This window comes from Sciurus carolinensis, chromosome 6 (genome assembly GCF_902686445.1).
Source record: "Sciurus carolinensis chromosome 6, mSciCar1.2, whole genome shotgun sequence".
Lineage (NCBI taxonomy): Eukaryota > Metazoa > Chordata > Mammalia > Rodentia > Sciuridae > Sciurus > Sciurus carolinensis.
In genome coordinates this window covers 99,962,199-99,977,898 of record NC_062218.1, presented here as the reverse complement: position 1 = coordinate 99,977,898, position 15,700 = coordinate 99,962,199, and the positions used below count along the sequence as shown (strand labels likewise).

General features: G+C 37.4%; 1 protein-coding gene across 4 annotated transcripts in view; it reads left to right on the top strand.

Moving 5' to 3' along the window:
* Diaph1 (diaphanous related formin 1) overlaps positions 1-15,700 on the top strand; it is a 100,700-nt gene that overhangs the window by 38,314 nt on the left and 46,686 nt on the right. For all 4 annotated transcript variants that reach the window (XM_047555044.1, XM_047555042.1, XM_047555043.1 and 1 more), the window contains 3 exons: positions 591-1,325; positions 2,724-2,838; positions 3,325-3,333. In XM_047555044.1, coding sequence (XP_047411000.1) covers positions 591-1,325; positions 2,724-2,838; positions 3,325-3,333 — 859 coding nt within the window. The remainder of the gene's footprint in view (positions 1-590; positions 1,326-2,723; positions 2,839-3,324; positions 3,334-15,700) is intronic.

Here is a 15,700-nt window from a genome sequence, read left to right as displayed (position 1 = left end):
TTTAGTTTTGTTTGGGGACTAAGTAATATGTACAACAAAACATTTAGAAAATACAGAAAAACCAAGAATAAAATTAGTTACACAGTTCTACCCAGAAATAAAGGTAATAGGGTTCTAATAAATTCTTAGGAGTAAAAAATTAAACTATTTATTTGCTAATTTTCCCTTATTTTAATCATTAGTGGACAGATTTTATCCTCATTGTAGTTTTATAAATATTTAAATGATCTATAATAACTGATTACTCGATCACTTACGGAGTTGTATAATTACCTGTATAGCAAGTGTTATATATAACTAGAATATTTTATTTGCTAGATCTCTGCATTTTATAATACTTAAACAGAGGGTTGAAGTTGTCTTTTACTATAAAGCATACTGAGCTAAGAACATGAAGACTTGAGTTCTGGTTTTGGCTTTGCCACTAAATGGCAACATAACTTTAGGCAAATCATGTGATCTGTCGAACTCCTTCCAGTTCTTCCATATGTAAAATAAGAAATTTGGATTGAATAGTTTCTTAGGTTCCCTTCAGCCCCAGTAGACCTGAAGTGGGATGACAAGTATTCTTATAAGTGTTGTTTCTGTAGGTTGCCAAACTGTCAAAAGAACTGGAAGATGCCAAGAAAGAAATGGCTTCTCTCTCTGCCACAGTTGTTGCTGTAACTCCTTCTGTTCCTAGTAGTGCCACTGTTCCTCCTGCCCCTCCTCTACCTGGTGACTCTGGCTCTGTTATTCCACCTCCAGCCCCTCCTTTACCAGGAGGGGTTAGTGTACCACCCCCACCTCCTCTTCCTGGAGGTGCTACTATTTTTCCTGTGCCACCACCCGCCCCACCTTTGCCTGGGGGTGCTGGCATCCCCTCACCACCTCCCTTGCCTGTAGGTACTAGTATCCCCCCACCACCTCCCTTGCTTGTAGGTATTGGCATCCCCCCACCACCTCCCTTGCCTGGAAGTACTGGCATCCCCCCACCACCTCCCTTGCCTGGAAGTACTAGCATCCCTCCACCACCTCCCTTGGCTGGAGGTGCTGGCATCCCACCACCACCTCCCTTGCCTGGAGGTGGCATACCCCCACCTCCTCCCTTGCCTGGAGGACCAGGAATGCCACCTCCCCCTCCTCTTCCTGGTGGTACTGGAATCCCTCCACCACCTCCATTTCCTGGAGGCCCTGGCATTCCTCCACCACCACCTGGAATGGGTTTGCCTCCACCTCCCCCCTTTGGATTTGGAGTACCAGCAGCCCCAGTTCTGCCATTTGGATTAACGCCCAAAAAAGTTTATAAGCCAGAGGTGCAGCTCCGGAGGCCTAACTGGTCTAAGGTGAGAGTTTCTATCCATTTCAGCATCAGTAGATTTTTTTTTTTTTTTTTTTTTTTTTTTTTTTGTATCAGGGATTGAACCCAAGGGCACTTAACTGCTGAGCTACATCCCCAACCCTTTTTAATTCTTAATTTTGATACATGATTTCACTCATTAAGTTCCTTAGTGCCTAAGTTGCTGAAGCTTGTCTCGAACTTGTGATTCTCCTAGTCAGCCTCCCAAATTGCTGGAATTACAGGCATGTGTGCCACCACACCCAGTTCATCAGTAGATCTTAAGAAATTACTTCAGCAACTTGGAGGGCAGTAGAATAGAGGATGGTAAATTGAAGGCCAACCTCAGCAATTTAGAGAGATCCTGTCTCAAAATAAATTATAAGGGCTAAGGATGTAATTCTTCAGTAAAGTGTCCCAGGGTTCAATCCCCAGTACCAAAATCACTTTAGTTTCCTGCTTTGTATTTGGTGCATGGATAGGCTTCCCTTCCTCATGGCTCTCATTTATCCACTTTGAAGTTCTATTTCTGCTTAGGTTTTTTGGTTTTTTTTTTTTTTTTTTTTTTTGTGTGTGTGTGTGTGTGGCAGGGGTTGGGGGTACTAGGGATTGAACTCAGGGACACTTGCCCACAGAGCCACATCCCCAGCCCTATTTTGTATTTTTTTTATTTAGAGTCAGGGAGTTGCTTAGCACCTGGCTTTTGTGAAGGCTGACTTTGAACTCAAGATCCTCCTGTCTTAACCTCCCAAGCCACTGAGATTACAGGCGTGTGCCACCATGCCTGGCTCTACTTATGTTTATTCAGCATGTCCTTTATTTCAGACATTACCCTGGAGAGTTTTGTGAGCCTTGTACTCTGAATTTATCCTAACTAAACTTAATCCTTAAGTTAATATTTTTTTGCCTTTTCTTTGAGGATATGAGTACCATAGCAGTTGGACAGTAGATAGTAGTAATTTCTCCACTCTGCAAATAATTGAAATTGTGCTGTTTCACTCCCACTCCCCAGAAAAGAGTTACACACAGACTGTGCAAAATGGCCCATGATGTATTTGAGATCCCTGTGATCTTCAGTTAGCCTTTTGCTTCCAGAAACTAAGTTAAAATGAAGTTAGCCAAATTGACGAAGAAAACATAGAGTGCTTCTGAACTTGAAGATTTGGGATTAGAAGGAGAACGAGTAGCATAACTGAATCTAGTTCTTGAAGAATCACCAGTAAACAAACTGGAAGCATTATCTCCTGATCCCACCACAGATTATGTCTGTAATCTGTCTTAGGTTAATCTTACTCTAGTTAAAGGTTGTTGATAACCAGCCAGATGCTTCTTGTGCATCTTCATTAGTTTTCTAGGATGGAAAGTTTAGGGCTCAGATTAGTAACTCTTTAACCTGTATCTACAGTTTGTGGCTGAAGACCTTTCCCAGGACTGCTTCTGGACAAAGGTGAAGGAGGACCGCTTTGAGAACAATGAACTTTTCGCCAAACTTACCCTTACCTTCTCTGCCCAGACCAAGAGTGAGTACCTTCCTCTTTAATGTCAAGGTCTAGTATAGTGCTTAGATGTCACTTAAGTTTCCCATTCTCTTCCTAGCTTTCTCGTTCTCTTCCCTTCCATTGGTTAGAGTGGAAAGAGAGCATTGGGTAGAAGAGAGATGGGCTTTCCTAATCAGAACAAAATAAGATGTGTTTGTATTATAGGGTTACTGGGGTTGGGGAAGAAACCTGTTGCATGTAGGTATTCTGTATCATTATAACTTGTGGGAATGTATTAAGCTTTCAGAAGCCCAGTTTGGGCCTGTTTTGTTGATACTCTTGTATGAACTGTGGTCCTGCCTTGTGGTGCCATCTTCATACTCGAGTACTTAATTAGTAAGGATTGGAGAGAGTTTTAACAGGTTGGGTGACTGAGCAACTGTCTATGATAATAAAAAAAAACCATGTAATTTCTTTCTTCTATTTTTTTCCAATATCTGATGCTCTTCTCACCCTTTGTTCCTGCAGCTTCCAAAGGTAAGAATACAAAAGAGCCTTTTATTTGTGTCTCTTGAATATTAGAGAAAAAAGATGAAACAGATGTAACTGATTTTTCTCTTTAAAAAATGGATGCCAAGATTAAGGCTTAATTTCTCTTTTGTTAGGTTTTTTTTTTTTTTTTTTTCCCCTTCCCCCCCTAGATTCCAAAAATACCAGTAGCTATGGTGTTGACTAATAGGGAAAAAAGTTATTTTAAGTTAAAGCTATCACATACTTGTTCTTTGGAAGGTAAAGGATAACTCAAGTAAGTATTATTACCATTACCTTACATGTGTTGCATTTTAACAATTTTCAGAGTGCTTTAAAATTACTACCCCATGTAAACTGCAGTGAAGCCTTATGAGATAAGCAGTTGTATATCGTCTCTATTTTGTAGCATATATAGACAACTTTTCCATTGACTTACAGTCTATTTCTATGTAAATTCTTTTCTTTTTTACCTTCATGTGTTCCCTTTATTTTTATTTTTTTATTTTTTGGTACCAGGGACTGACCCCAGCAGTGCTTAGCCACTGAGCCACATCCCCAACCCTTTTATTTTTTATTTTGAGGCAAGGTCTCTCACTGAGTTACTTGTGGCCTTGTTAAGTGACCAAGGCTTGCTTTGAACTTGCGATCCTCCTGCCTCCAACTCCTCCTTTTCTTTTAGAAGAACCAATCCACTTTGCTATCTTCACTTCCTAACTCTTGTTATTTTGTTCTGCTTTGTGATACGACGCTTATCGTTTCTTGAGATAGAAAGTATTTGAAAGATTTTGTCATGTATCACAATTACAGACTAATAATTTTTGTATTTCCATCATCAGCATTATTATTTGCTTGAAGGTTTATTATGACACTAGTAATGAAAATTAAGGGCAATTTTGGGGTGTTTCTTCTCCCCACTTCCCTCTATTCCAGTAATTAGCACTTTTAAAAGCCATTATTAATTTTTTAGGAACCACGTAGCACTTCGTTCTAATAAGGAACCTGACAGAGTTCTAGGCACCTTCGGTCACTCCCAGTTTTATGTGTGTTTCTGTCTAGAAGTGAAAGATCATAAAGTTCAGGTCTTTTGCCCTATCATTCAGGGCAAAGTGGCCTTTTCTTCTAACAATTATCACCTTCCATGCCAAAGTCCAACCTTAGGAAATTACTTCTACTCTCTTAGTTAAAAATACCATGGTGGTGACTATTTGTACTACTCTAATTTATCAACAAAGACTGGTTGACAGTAAAAGTCAAAATCAAATGATTTCTTTATCCCTGTGTTGGTCTCTGGCATCAGTTCCTTTCTTGTACTTAGGCTCTATGCTCTCAGTGCCACTGCAAATACACAATGACTGGACCCCTTTCCTGTCTTCATCTTCCTTTTATCCTATACATTTGTATTCTTATTGATTTTAATTGGGTTTTCTGCAGTTTATTGGTCATCTTTGGCATTATATTCTCATTATGAATTCATATGTAATATTTTAACAAGCAAGACTTCTCATCTTTTATTTTCAACAATGTAAACCAAACTCTTTAATCCTTCATTAACCCCCAGCTTCTGCCTAGGAAACGACTTTTTATTCATTGAAATGAAATATCTTTAATTGAAGTTAGAACTTTCAGGTGTTACTCTGACACACGTCTTAATTTCCTAGTCTTTTCAGTAGGAAGATTTAGAAAAGGTGTTCTTGAAAATCACTTAACTCATAAGCAGTTTTCCATACATGATAAATTCTGGGAGAGGGGCTAGGGATGTGGCTCAGAGGTAGAGCACTTGCCCGGCACGTGTGAGGCACTGGGTTCAATTCTCAGCACTACATATAAATAAGTAAATAAAATAAAGGTCCACTGACAACTTAAAAAAAATTTATTTTTTTTTTAAATTCAGGGATAGACTTTTTCCTGTCATTAATACTTATTGTTTGCTCACTTCTTAACAGTTATCTGTAGTACTTGAATGCAGTAAAACCTTTCTTCTTCTTCTCATCAGCCATGTAGTTATATATGTTTTTAATCATTTCTTCCCTTTTTAAAAATTTTTCTTTGGATTTTCCATCTTTTATTGACTTCATGTTGTTTCTTTTTTCTTCTGTTTCTTTACTTTTTATTTACTTCATAAATCTATAAAGATGCAAGAAGTGTTTGAATGTTAGGTCTTACGTTAATGTGTTCCTCTTAAGGACAAAATGGCTGCTTTCATCTATGCATGGGTATAAAGTGGCACATGGAGGTACTGCATGTGGAGCTAGTACCTCATATCACACTTGTTGTGACTGCAATAACTAATTTGCCCTGCCTTTCTTGAGTTTTGGTGCCCAGACATGCAAACACAGATGATTCCCTGGTTGCCCCCTTCCTTACTACTTGCCCCCAAAAGAACATCTTAGAGAAAAAGACTTTGGGCTTCTTAGAGTTTTGATGTTTATCAGGAAAGGAATTTCAGAGTCTCAAAATTTTCAAATTGAAGACTCAGAGGAATCAGATCTCCTTAGTATGACAACAGTTTTACTTTGCTTTCAGTACTTTGTGTAGTAATTTAATGTAAGTATTTCAGAAAAAGATCTTGTACTTGATTCTTTTTAAAAGTCATTCTTAAATTCTGAACTAGTTTAGGTTTCTTTTCTTTCTTTTCTCTTCCTTTTCTCTCTCTCTCTTTTTTTTTTTTTAATTTTAATTTTTGGTGGTGCTGAAGATGGAACCTAGGACCTTGTCCCAGCTAAGCACCCCGTCTACCATTGTACTACACCCCAGTCCCCAGTTCAGTTTTAATACTGAAACCATTGTCAGTTACCAAGTCTCTCATTTGCAGTTTTAATATTGATGAAAAATTAAATGATCGGTAAATACTCATTATTGCTCTGTAAATATTCCAGCTTACTGTATAGTAAGTACCAGAGGCAGGGTTCAGACTCTAGACTGATTCCAAAGTTTTCGCTCTAGTCTTCTGCTTTCCAGAAGTGAATGTACTTGTCCTAGGAGCCTCTGAAAGGTTAGATCCAGACAAGAGCTGCAAATTAGATTTCACCAACCATTTAATTCCTTTAAGCACAAATGTCCTTGAATTGGCAATAACTTAAGAGTAGAAAAAAAGAAACAAATTAGGGAAAGTAAATGAGATTCTGGATAGTTATGGTTACAGAAGAGGAGAGTATATTCTAATTATAGTGTATTTAACTTCAGCAAAACTAGCCTAAAACTTGAAGAAAACAAAACATGTGTATCTAGTACAGTAGAAGCCCTGCTTAGCTGATTTCAGCCCAGTATATAGCCAGTGTTGATGAGGAAGTTATTGAGACACTTCATTTTCATCATAACTGCATTATTTCCTCACTTGCTTGCTAAATACAACTTTCTGCTATTTGTTAAATATGCCTGTTATCCCCCGTATGTTTTACTGGTACTTAAAATCTCCCATATACCTACTGACTTTTCGAAGAGTGGGTATTGAAGAAACACCTACCTCACTGTGCATCTGCCTCCTGTGGCCAAAGGTACCTCCAGACACTGCTTCGTTAAGGTTCAAGAGTATGTGTGCTTCCTTACTAATAGAAGAGTTAAGAGATAGGAACTGGCCCTAGAATTTATAACAACAGGTTCTCCTACACATTATTTCTCTTTTAAGGATTAATCTTGTATTTCTGAACTATAAGTCAGGAATTTACTTACTTAGTGAATTTATTCCCTTCTGGGTAATATATTAAGTTCATATTTGATAGGCAGTACCATAAAACTTATAGTCCTTCTCACTTTCTCACTTTCATTATCACAGTCAGCAAGGAATCTTATATCATGGACTCATTGTTGACTCTGCTTTTGAATTCCTTGAAAACATATCTGGTAGTTATTTTCATCTCTGAGGGAACATTTTCATCATTGTTGTAACCTCAGGCAGGTCATTATTTGCATGTACGAGGTAAACTTTCTTTCTGCTTTCCTTCCATTTCTTACTGTCTTTTTCTTTAATGGCAGTATTAAGAGTATTATCTTTTGAACCATAAAATGGTGAGTGATAACTAATGACCTGTGTACAGTGATTGTTCTTCATAACTGTATTCCTTCCTTTTGGAACCTTTTTAACTCTTAAGATTCAAAAGTCCTCTCTTAGTAGGTATAAAATGGACAATATGGGGTATTAGACTTGTTAAAGTATGAAACACATTATGGGAACTGTGAGCATCAGAAACAGTTCTCTTAACTGTTTGATGACAGTAATTTAGGAAAAAAACTCTGGCTAAAGAGTAAGACCTTGGCCAAGAGTTGAAAATTTCATTAAAAAGAACCAGTGTTTTAGTTAGCATTTGATTGTATGTTGTTTCCAGATCCTAAGGCTTATGCTGTTGTCTCAGAAGTGAAAACTGTTGGCAACAATGGGTAGGTTTACCTGTCTGTCTGCTGCTCTTTCATAATTTTCTTTGTTCAGGCTTCAGACTTCAGCAGGGGCCTATGGTAGGGAACAATCAATCAATCCCTTCTTCCCCAGGAAGGATCTAATGGTGCTTTTCTTTTTTGCTGTGATTCTCTTCTGTCCACTAGGTGGTAGTCACCCAATTGAATCTTTACTAATGTTTGTGAATTCTCATAGCTTCTACCACTTTAACTTTTAGAAGAATATTTTATAAGAACTCAACCTGTCCCTCCCCTGGGAGATGACTCTTGGCAGAAAGGTGTTCCATCAGTTCCTTATTTCTCTCAATAAGGATGAGGGGTACTATTACAATGAACACTTGTTGGGTTGTTGTCTTTTAATTAGTAGATTTTCTTGGGTTTCGAGTAGGGTTTTTTTTAGTGCAAAGCACTCAAAGTTATATCAGATAGAAGTTCCGTGTGATATAAAACCATAGATCTACCCCCATCACCTGGAATTGTAGAGTCCTGCTCATGGACCTGCATACAGTGATTGTTCTTCATAGGTGTATTCCTTCCTTTTGAACCTTTTTAACTCTTAAGATTCAAAAGTCCTTTCTTAGTAGGTATAAAATGGACATTATGGGGTATCAGACTTGTTAAAGTATGAAACACGTTATGCGAACTGCGAGCATCAGGAATAGTCTCTTAACTGTTTTGCATATCCTCTGGGTCATCATCTATCACCACTGATATTAAAAAGGAGCCTGCAACCACCACCTCACATACCTTTCTGCATTTTAGCCTTTCCATCATCTGCCTTGAGCCTACTGGATCTAATATGCCATTTTTCCTGGTTTATGTCACTCGCCACAGGGAACTCCAGATTACCATCTCCCATATTTCAGTCCCCAAAAGGTTCTGTGTATTCTCTATTCTGTTCCTTCCTGTCTCACCTAAGCTTTGGAAACTAGTCCACTGTGTCCTCTGGAATTTATGTTCATTACTAGCAAAATCATGTCATCAGCTTCACCTTTCTTTTATGGAAACCCATCTTTCTCTCAATACTGCTTTCCCTTCTGCTCTCTCATGTGGTAGTTTTTCTTTCCTCCCATAAACCTCCCTGAAATGGGCCTGGAGATGGGGTAGACATCCTTTTGGTTCTTAATTGCCACATCAGATCGTTCTGCTTTCTCTTTCCTACAAAACAACAATTTCAAATCTCATGACCTCAATTTATATCATCAGTTCTCCTCTTTGTGCTATTATCTACTAATACATTATGTTATACTGTATTTCTTTTGACCACTGTAATATGCCAGTACTATTTCTGACTTAATTTCCAATAATTTCCATACAAAAGGATCATGATCCTACCAATATTCTGACCTCACAATTATTTGAATTCTTGATTTGTCCTCTTTTGTACCTTACTCATTCCCCACTATAATTACCAATAACTGCAGCACTTCTACAGTCTGAATTTCATACTACACATGCCTATCCTACTTTTTTTATCTTGCTCTCTTTAGTATCTTGACCCCCCAAAATTTTTAGCCCCAATGACCCTTCCAGTCTCTTCTTTACCTCCTTGATCACTTCACTGTTCTCACCTAAAAGTCCATGGTTAATCATTATAATAATAATTCCCCTACTATTTTCTTCCATTATTTCTCTTATTTCATCATACTTGGTTGGTTTAAAAAAAAAAAAAATTCTGAGTAATTCCCTCTTTCTGTCCACCCTGCACCTGTAGTTGTGCAACTCTGAATGTGACTGGAGAAAACCACACAACTGGTCCTCCTTGATGTGCTTTCTTCTAGACCTTCAAATATTCTTCCTTTTTTTCCTACCTCATTGGCTGTTCTTTCTCCTATATCTCCTCTGCTCAGTTTGTGACATTGCTTGGCCCTCAATAATTGCCAGACAGTCATTCTTTAAGCATTTCTAATCCTTTCAATTCTCCATTGTTTTAAATGATTACTTAAAACCTTTTTCTCTCCTCAAAGACCCATCTTCTCCCTTATTCTCAGTTGAGGATGTTTTATTTGTACTTCACTGGGAAAATTAAACCTATCAGAAGAGGAACTTCCAGAGACATTCCAATCTTTTTCCCATCTTCTCTCTTGTCTTCCCTGTTACTATAGTCCTATCTAAAGGCAGTTCCTGGACTAACATGATATCTTCATTTCAATTCCTGTGTTGATTATACTGAAAATATAAAATAAAAAAACTTCTCCTCTCTCCAAAGTGACTGTGGTTAACTATACATTTTATATGCATACATCATTCTAATATATAGTTCAGGTTAGAAAATATGAGAAACTTTCAACCAGAACGTTACTGGAAAATTTAAGAATCAAGGCAGTTAAAATAAAAAATTATAGAAATGTCAGGGTATATACAGGCAAGTACTCTACTGCTGAGCCAGATCCCAGCCCTTCATTTCTTTTTTTTGTTTTGTCTACTTCATTATTTGTGATGGATAGTTGTATTCTATCATCTGAATAATACAAATTAAATTATTACTCCCTCATTGAGAATTTAAGTTTCCAATTTTTTCGTATTATAAGCAGTGCCACAGGAAACAATTTATTATATTTCTTTGAATATTTGTTTATTTGCACAGTAATTTCTTAAAAGTTTCTGGACCCAGACACTGGATATAGAATTATACCTATTTATACTTCTGCCCAAAATAAGAAATTATTTATCAAAATTTCTAATGGGGGAGAATGATATCTTGTTTTAGTCAGATTGTTAATAAGATTGCATCAAAGGGTTCTCTTCATACATTGACTTTTCCTCATTTGTAAATGAGATAGGTGAACCCATGGGTAGAGATACCTTTCAGTTCTGAACTTCTGTTACTGTTTCATTCCCCCCCCTCTTCTTTTTTCTTTGCAATAACTACCTTTGGTGTTCTTTATCATCATCTCAAACTCATTTTTACAACTTTCTGGGCTCTTATTTTGTTTGTTTTGGTCAGTTTCCCCCTCTTACTTTGTACACTGAGTGTCAGGCATTAGTTGCTGCTGCTTTCTTACAACCAGTGTTTTGGAGATCTAAAGCTACACTAGGCAGAACTTTAAAACTTTTGTTTGAAGGCTGTTGATATAGTTTCCACTGGAGACTTACCAGTGGAGATTTAAGGAAAGGTGTCATTAGATAAAGATAATTAAACTTTAATTCCTTCTAAACTGGAGGAATCTGATAAATTTATCTGCAGCAGTGTGTTCTTTTCCTTTTCACCACCAGATGGCACATGGATCTCTTCTATTTTAGATGTGTCATTGTTACGTTTGGTAATGATGCAGTCACGTTAGAGAGAGGCACCATCTGTTAATTCCAGGTGCAGCTGCTTAGAACACTGCCCTCTGCCTGTCAGGAAATTTATTTGGAGGACTGATCAGCAGTAAAATTATAGCAGGAAGCTGTTATTTTTATGAAGAAATTTTGTTGTGGTACAATTACGTTTTTTGGTTGTTGACTTTTTGTGGGTTTTTTGCTAGTATTTTTTTATAGTTGCAATATTAGTGTTCTTTGGGGGCCCTGAGACTGGAGAATATTTTTTTTAGTTTGATAGCTTCATGACATCATAGCTTGCCTTTCAGAGAGCTTAAATAAAAGGTAGTATTTTATCACCTTGGTAGTTCATAATATACATGTTTGTGATCCTGATATAACACATTCATAATACCATCTCTGTTATAGTTTTTGCTGAAGAACTATATCAAACACAAAATAGAACTTACCCCCTGATTATATATTGTAATTTGTTAGTTCCTCACTATCTCAAGATAATGCCATTTCTAGAGCCTCTTTCAAACCACCCCCACTTTGGTTTGTACCTGTATTACACTATTATAGATATACATAAACTGAAACTATATTTTTTAAACCCAGGTCTCATCTCCCATGATCTGCAGATTCCAGATTTAGTTTCTGACAAAATGTTCTTTTAGATATCATTGACAGAGACTTAGACCATCTAGGATCAGTATTGCATACTTTTGTTACCTTGGTGTGGTCTAGCCTTATAACTAAAATGTCTTTTTGTACTAGTAATTCTCAGTCTTTACTGTGCAGAAGAATTACATGAGGAACAGGTGAAAGATATAAATTTCTGGACTCCATTTCCAAATAATTTTGGAAGATATAAGCAAATATGCCTTGATCCATTGCTTAAGTAACTCTTTTTTCATTTTCTGTTCTGTTTTCCCATTCTTTGCCGTAGTCTACAAGTTGCTTTCTACTTTTTCTCTTAATATCATGTCTATGTCTTTATCAAGTAGGTGTGTAAGTGTAATCCTTTTTTTGGGGTGCGGGGGTTGGTGCTGGGGGTTGAACCTAGGGCTTTGCACATTAGGCAAGCTTTCTACCACTGAGCTACAGTCCCAGTCCTATCCTTGTTCTTACAGTGGTCATTTGAGATCAGTTAGGAAAAAATAACATTTTCTGTTTACTGGTAGCATTCTGGAGAACTGTCAGAGGCACTTGTTTTTACGGAATTCTTTTCTTGCCATCTTCACAGCCAGATCCTATTAGCCATCTTAGAATAATGTTTTGAAGAAGATCTGTGGGATCAGTGAAATAGCTGGGAACCACTTAGAGATTGATTATACTGGAGAGGATGGATCGCAGGCAGAGTGTCAGACTAGATTTTGGCTTATAGAACAAAGATGGAGTTGTGAGAAACAGAAGGAGGTTGAGATCAGGCTAGAGAGTGCCACAGCTCTGCAGATAACGCCTATTCAAGTTTCATTGTTCTCTTGCTATGGAGACCTGGAGCTGGAGATCACAAAATTGTTTAAGAGGAGGAAGGGGGTCTCCAGAAGTATTAGCAGAACTAGGCTTTGGGATGAGAAGAATGATCCAGTGTTCTTTTGATACCTGATAGTCCAGAACTGCTTCCCCAAGGAAAGTGAACTGTTCTGGGTATCCCTTAACCTTACACTCTTGGGGAATTGTTGGATCTGAAGTAACTTTTGCTGATGCTGGACAAGTCTCCCAGCAAGGAGTATTAAGGATGTTTCCACCACAGAATGTTTCCTCTGAGTCTTTTATTTTCGCTTCTTTATAATCTGTTTTTCTGCATAGGTAACACAGGTATTTTAGTAATCAATACAAAAATATCTCATTCCCACCTTCTCCTTCATCCACCCTCTTTTTATTAGTTTCTTAATTATCCTTTCTGAATTTTAAAAATGAAGTTGTTATAAACAAATTCTAAGAACAGATTCTTGTCCTCCCTGTCTTTACCAAAAGTAAAGCATTTACCAAAAGTAAAGCATTCTTTAAAAGCATTTATTAGTTTTATAATAAATACAAAAATATGGTAACAAAATTCTCTTTTAAAAAAAATAGTAGCCAGATTAACCATTTAATTGCTCTGACTTCAGCTTTGCTTGCATGTATGTCCTTTTGTTCTTTTTAAAAATTCTTATGTAATGATGGACCAAAGAGTTAGTTGCTCATGCCAGCTCTATAAATGTGTAACAATTCATATTAGAGCTTTACAGTCATTATGGTTTGGAGAAGAGAGACTCAAAGTTCTGCACAGGGACCTTCCAGACCTAGCTCCATTATGCAGTACCATACTGTGGAGCTGTCACAGGCTTTTTATCACTGTATGGGAGCACTACTTCATAAAGGAGTATGGTCTTCAAAGGAAAGGGGTGGTATACCATATTTTTGTCTTGTTTCTATCTGCTTTTATTCCAGAGATTAATTGCTGTAGAATTTAGTGTACTGTAGCTAGTTTGGTTTTAGAACTCTTGTCCATAAGCTGGAGGGTCAAAATAGAAAAATTACTGTTATGATTGATGGTTGGGGAAGCAAGGTGCAAATTTTGAACACACTTAAAAAATGCAGAATTGATAGAAGAGCAGATACTAGAATAGTATGATAGATTTTGTTAGAGTGCTGTATTTTTACTTCAATTTTTCTATGATATGATTATATTAATAATGAAAATGACAAAAGAATACAAAAGGAAATTTGTTGGTTTCCAGGATGCTTGGAGAAGGGGTTTCTAGAAGCACTTGGTATTAAGATATTATTGTCTACAGTGTAGAGAGTACTAGGATCCAGTTTGACAGCAGGTTACAGTGTCCTCTATTTCACTCTATGTCATCCATGCCTATTGTAATAGTTTCTCTTTGAAAAGTAGATTTCAGTCTAAAAAGCTTTACATTTATCTCTAAGCTCCCGTGGGCAAAGGAGACCCAGTTAAATAAGAAAAGGACATTGGTAGCCCCATTTCTGCAAGATGGGAAGGAACTGGTTTTCCCTCCTGATCCTACAGTAACCCCAACTCTTTTCTAAAAGTCAGTGATTTCTTCTTTTGGATCTATCAGATTAGTGGGGTGTGTTTGTGTGTTTTTGGCAAGTAAATCTGCAAAAATCCTTCTGAAAACAATGTCCCCAATTTCCTATTCTGCTTGCATTCTTCTTTTCAGCCACGGAGTGAGCGCAGTTGAGCTATTTTGGCTCAGATTCCAGATTGTGAGGTCAGAGACTAGGGATTGGAGGAGAAGATCAGGTGACTTTCTGTAACTGTGATGACGGTCCTGCCCTCATCCCCACCCTTTCTCCCCCTTTCCCCACCCTTTCCTGGCTTCCACCTCGGGAACAAAGAAGGGAAAAAAACAGCAGTATGACAAAAACCAGCAGCTGCCTCTGCAGACTCTGACTGGGGGCTGGGTGTTTATTCCATCTGTTCTCTTTGTTTTGCTTTTACCCTGTTACTTCCCTTCCCTGACCTTGAATAAAATGGAGGGTATTTCTAGAATCCTTTGTTAACAGAGATCGGTTTAGAAACCTGCAATTTATTCAGTATTTAGATAGGCGTGGGTGAGACAGCAGAGATTAAAATTGCTCTGCAGAACCTAAAGAAAAAAAAAATGAAAGTACTTTGCCGTCCTCATTCTGTTTTATTCATGCTTAAAACATATCTATAATACCTTATAGGTGTATTACCTTAGTTTTATATCTGAGAAATATGAAGGGCAGACATTAATGTGTCTTTTCCTTAGTAAGCTCTCATAGCAAATAAATACTACCCCTTAAGTCCAAATCTGTGGGATCAGAATCCAGCACTTGGTGAAAGGGTGTGGCAAGAAATCAGCATGTTTAGAGAAGCCTGCTTCTGGAAACTGTGTCATGCCACTATATCAGTCAGTGCTCCTTGCTTTTCGCTGATGATCAATGTCCTGATTTCTTTAATACGTGTGGAGGACCACATACAGATTAAGGGAGAATTTTAAAATATTAACCAGTGCTGCATATGAACCTTATTTAGATATTGATTCAAATTAACTGTATAAAACGCTTGACTTTTCAGACTGCTGAAAAATGATGTGATAATGGTATTATGGGTTTTAAAAAAGTCATTATCTTATAGAGATGCATGCTAAAATAATTACAGGTGACTATATGATGTTTGGAATTTAAAAGTGGACTGGGGCTTAAGTGAAACAGAATTGGCCATGATTTGTTAATTCTTGAAGCTCAGTGATGGATACATGGGAATTTATTATCTTACTCTCTTTTTGGATGTTGAATTTTTCCCTTTTTAATAAGACTTTTTTTTTTTTTTTCTGCAAGGAAAAGAGCTTTTGTTCCTAGTCCCTTATTTTTTTATGCTTTTCTCCTGACCTAGTCCATTGTTCCTTTATGTAAACCTGTTTTATTCCTTTGCTGACACACCTTTGCTGAGTTCTTGCTTGGGGCAGTACCTGTCTTTCCCATTCCTACTTACTCACATCTCAGAAGCTCATCTGTTCTTAGCTCTCCTTAATCGAGTCACCATCATGGGTGTGCTGGAAAAGTATCTATGAGAAACTCAATGACTTATCTAAATCACCAAAAGTTTTGTGAAGTTCCCAAATTTCTAACACTTTTTCTGCATTTTTTTCTAACACTTTTTACTTCTTTAGACTTCCCCTTCTTCCTAGCTCTTATTAGTTCCTGATTCTTACAGCTTTCGAATTCTATCTGGCTTTGTTCTTTTCCTTCAGGTGTA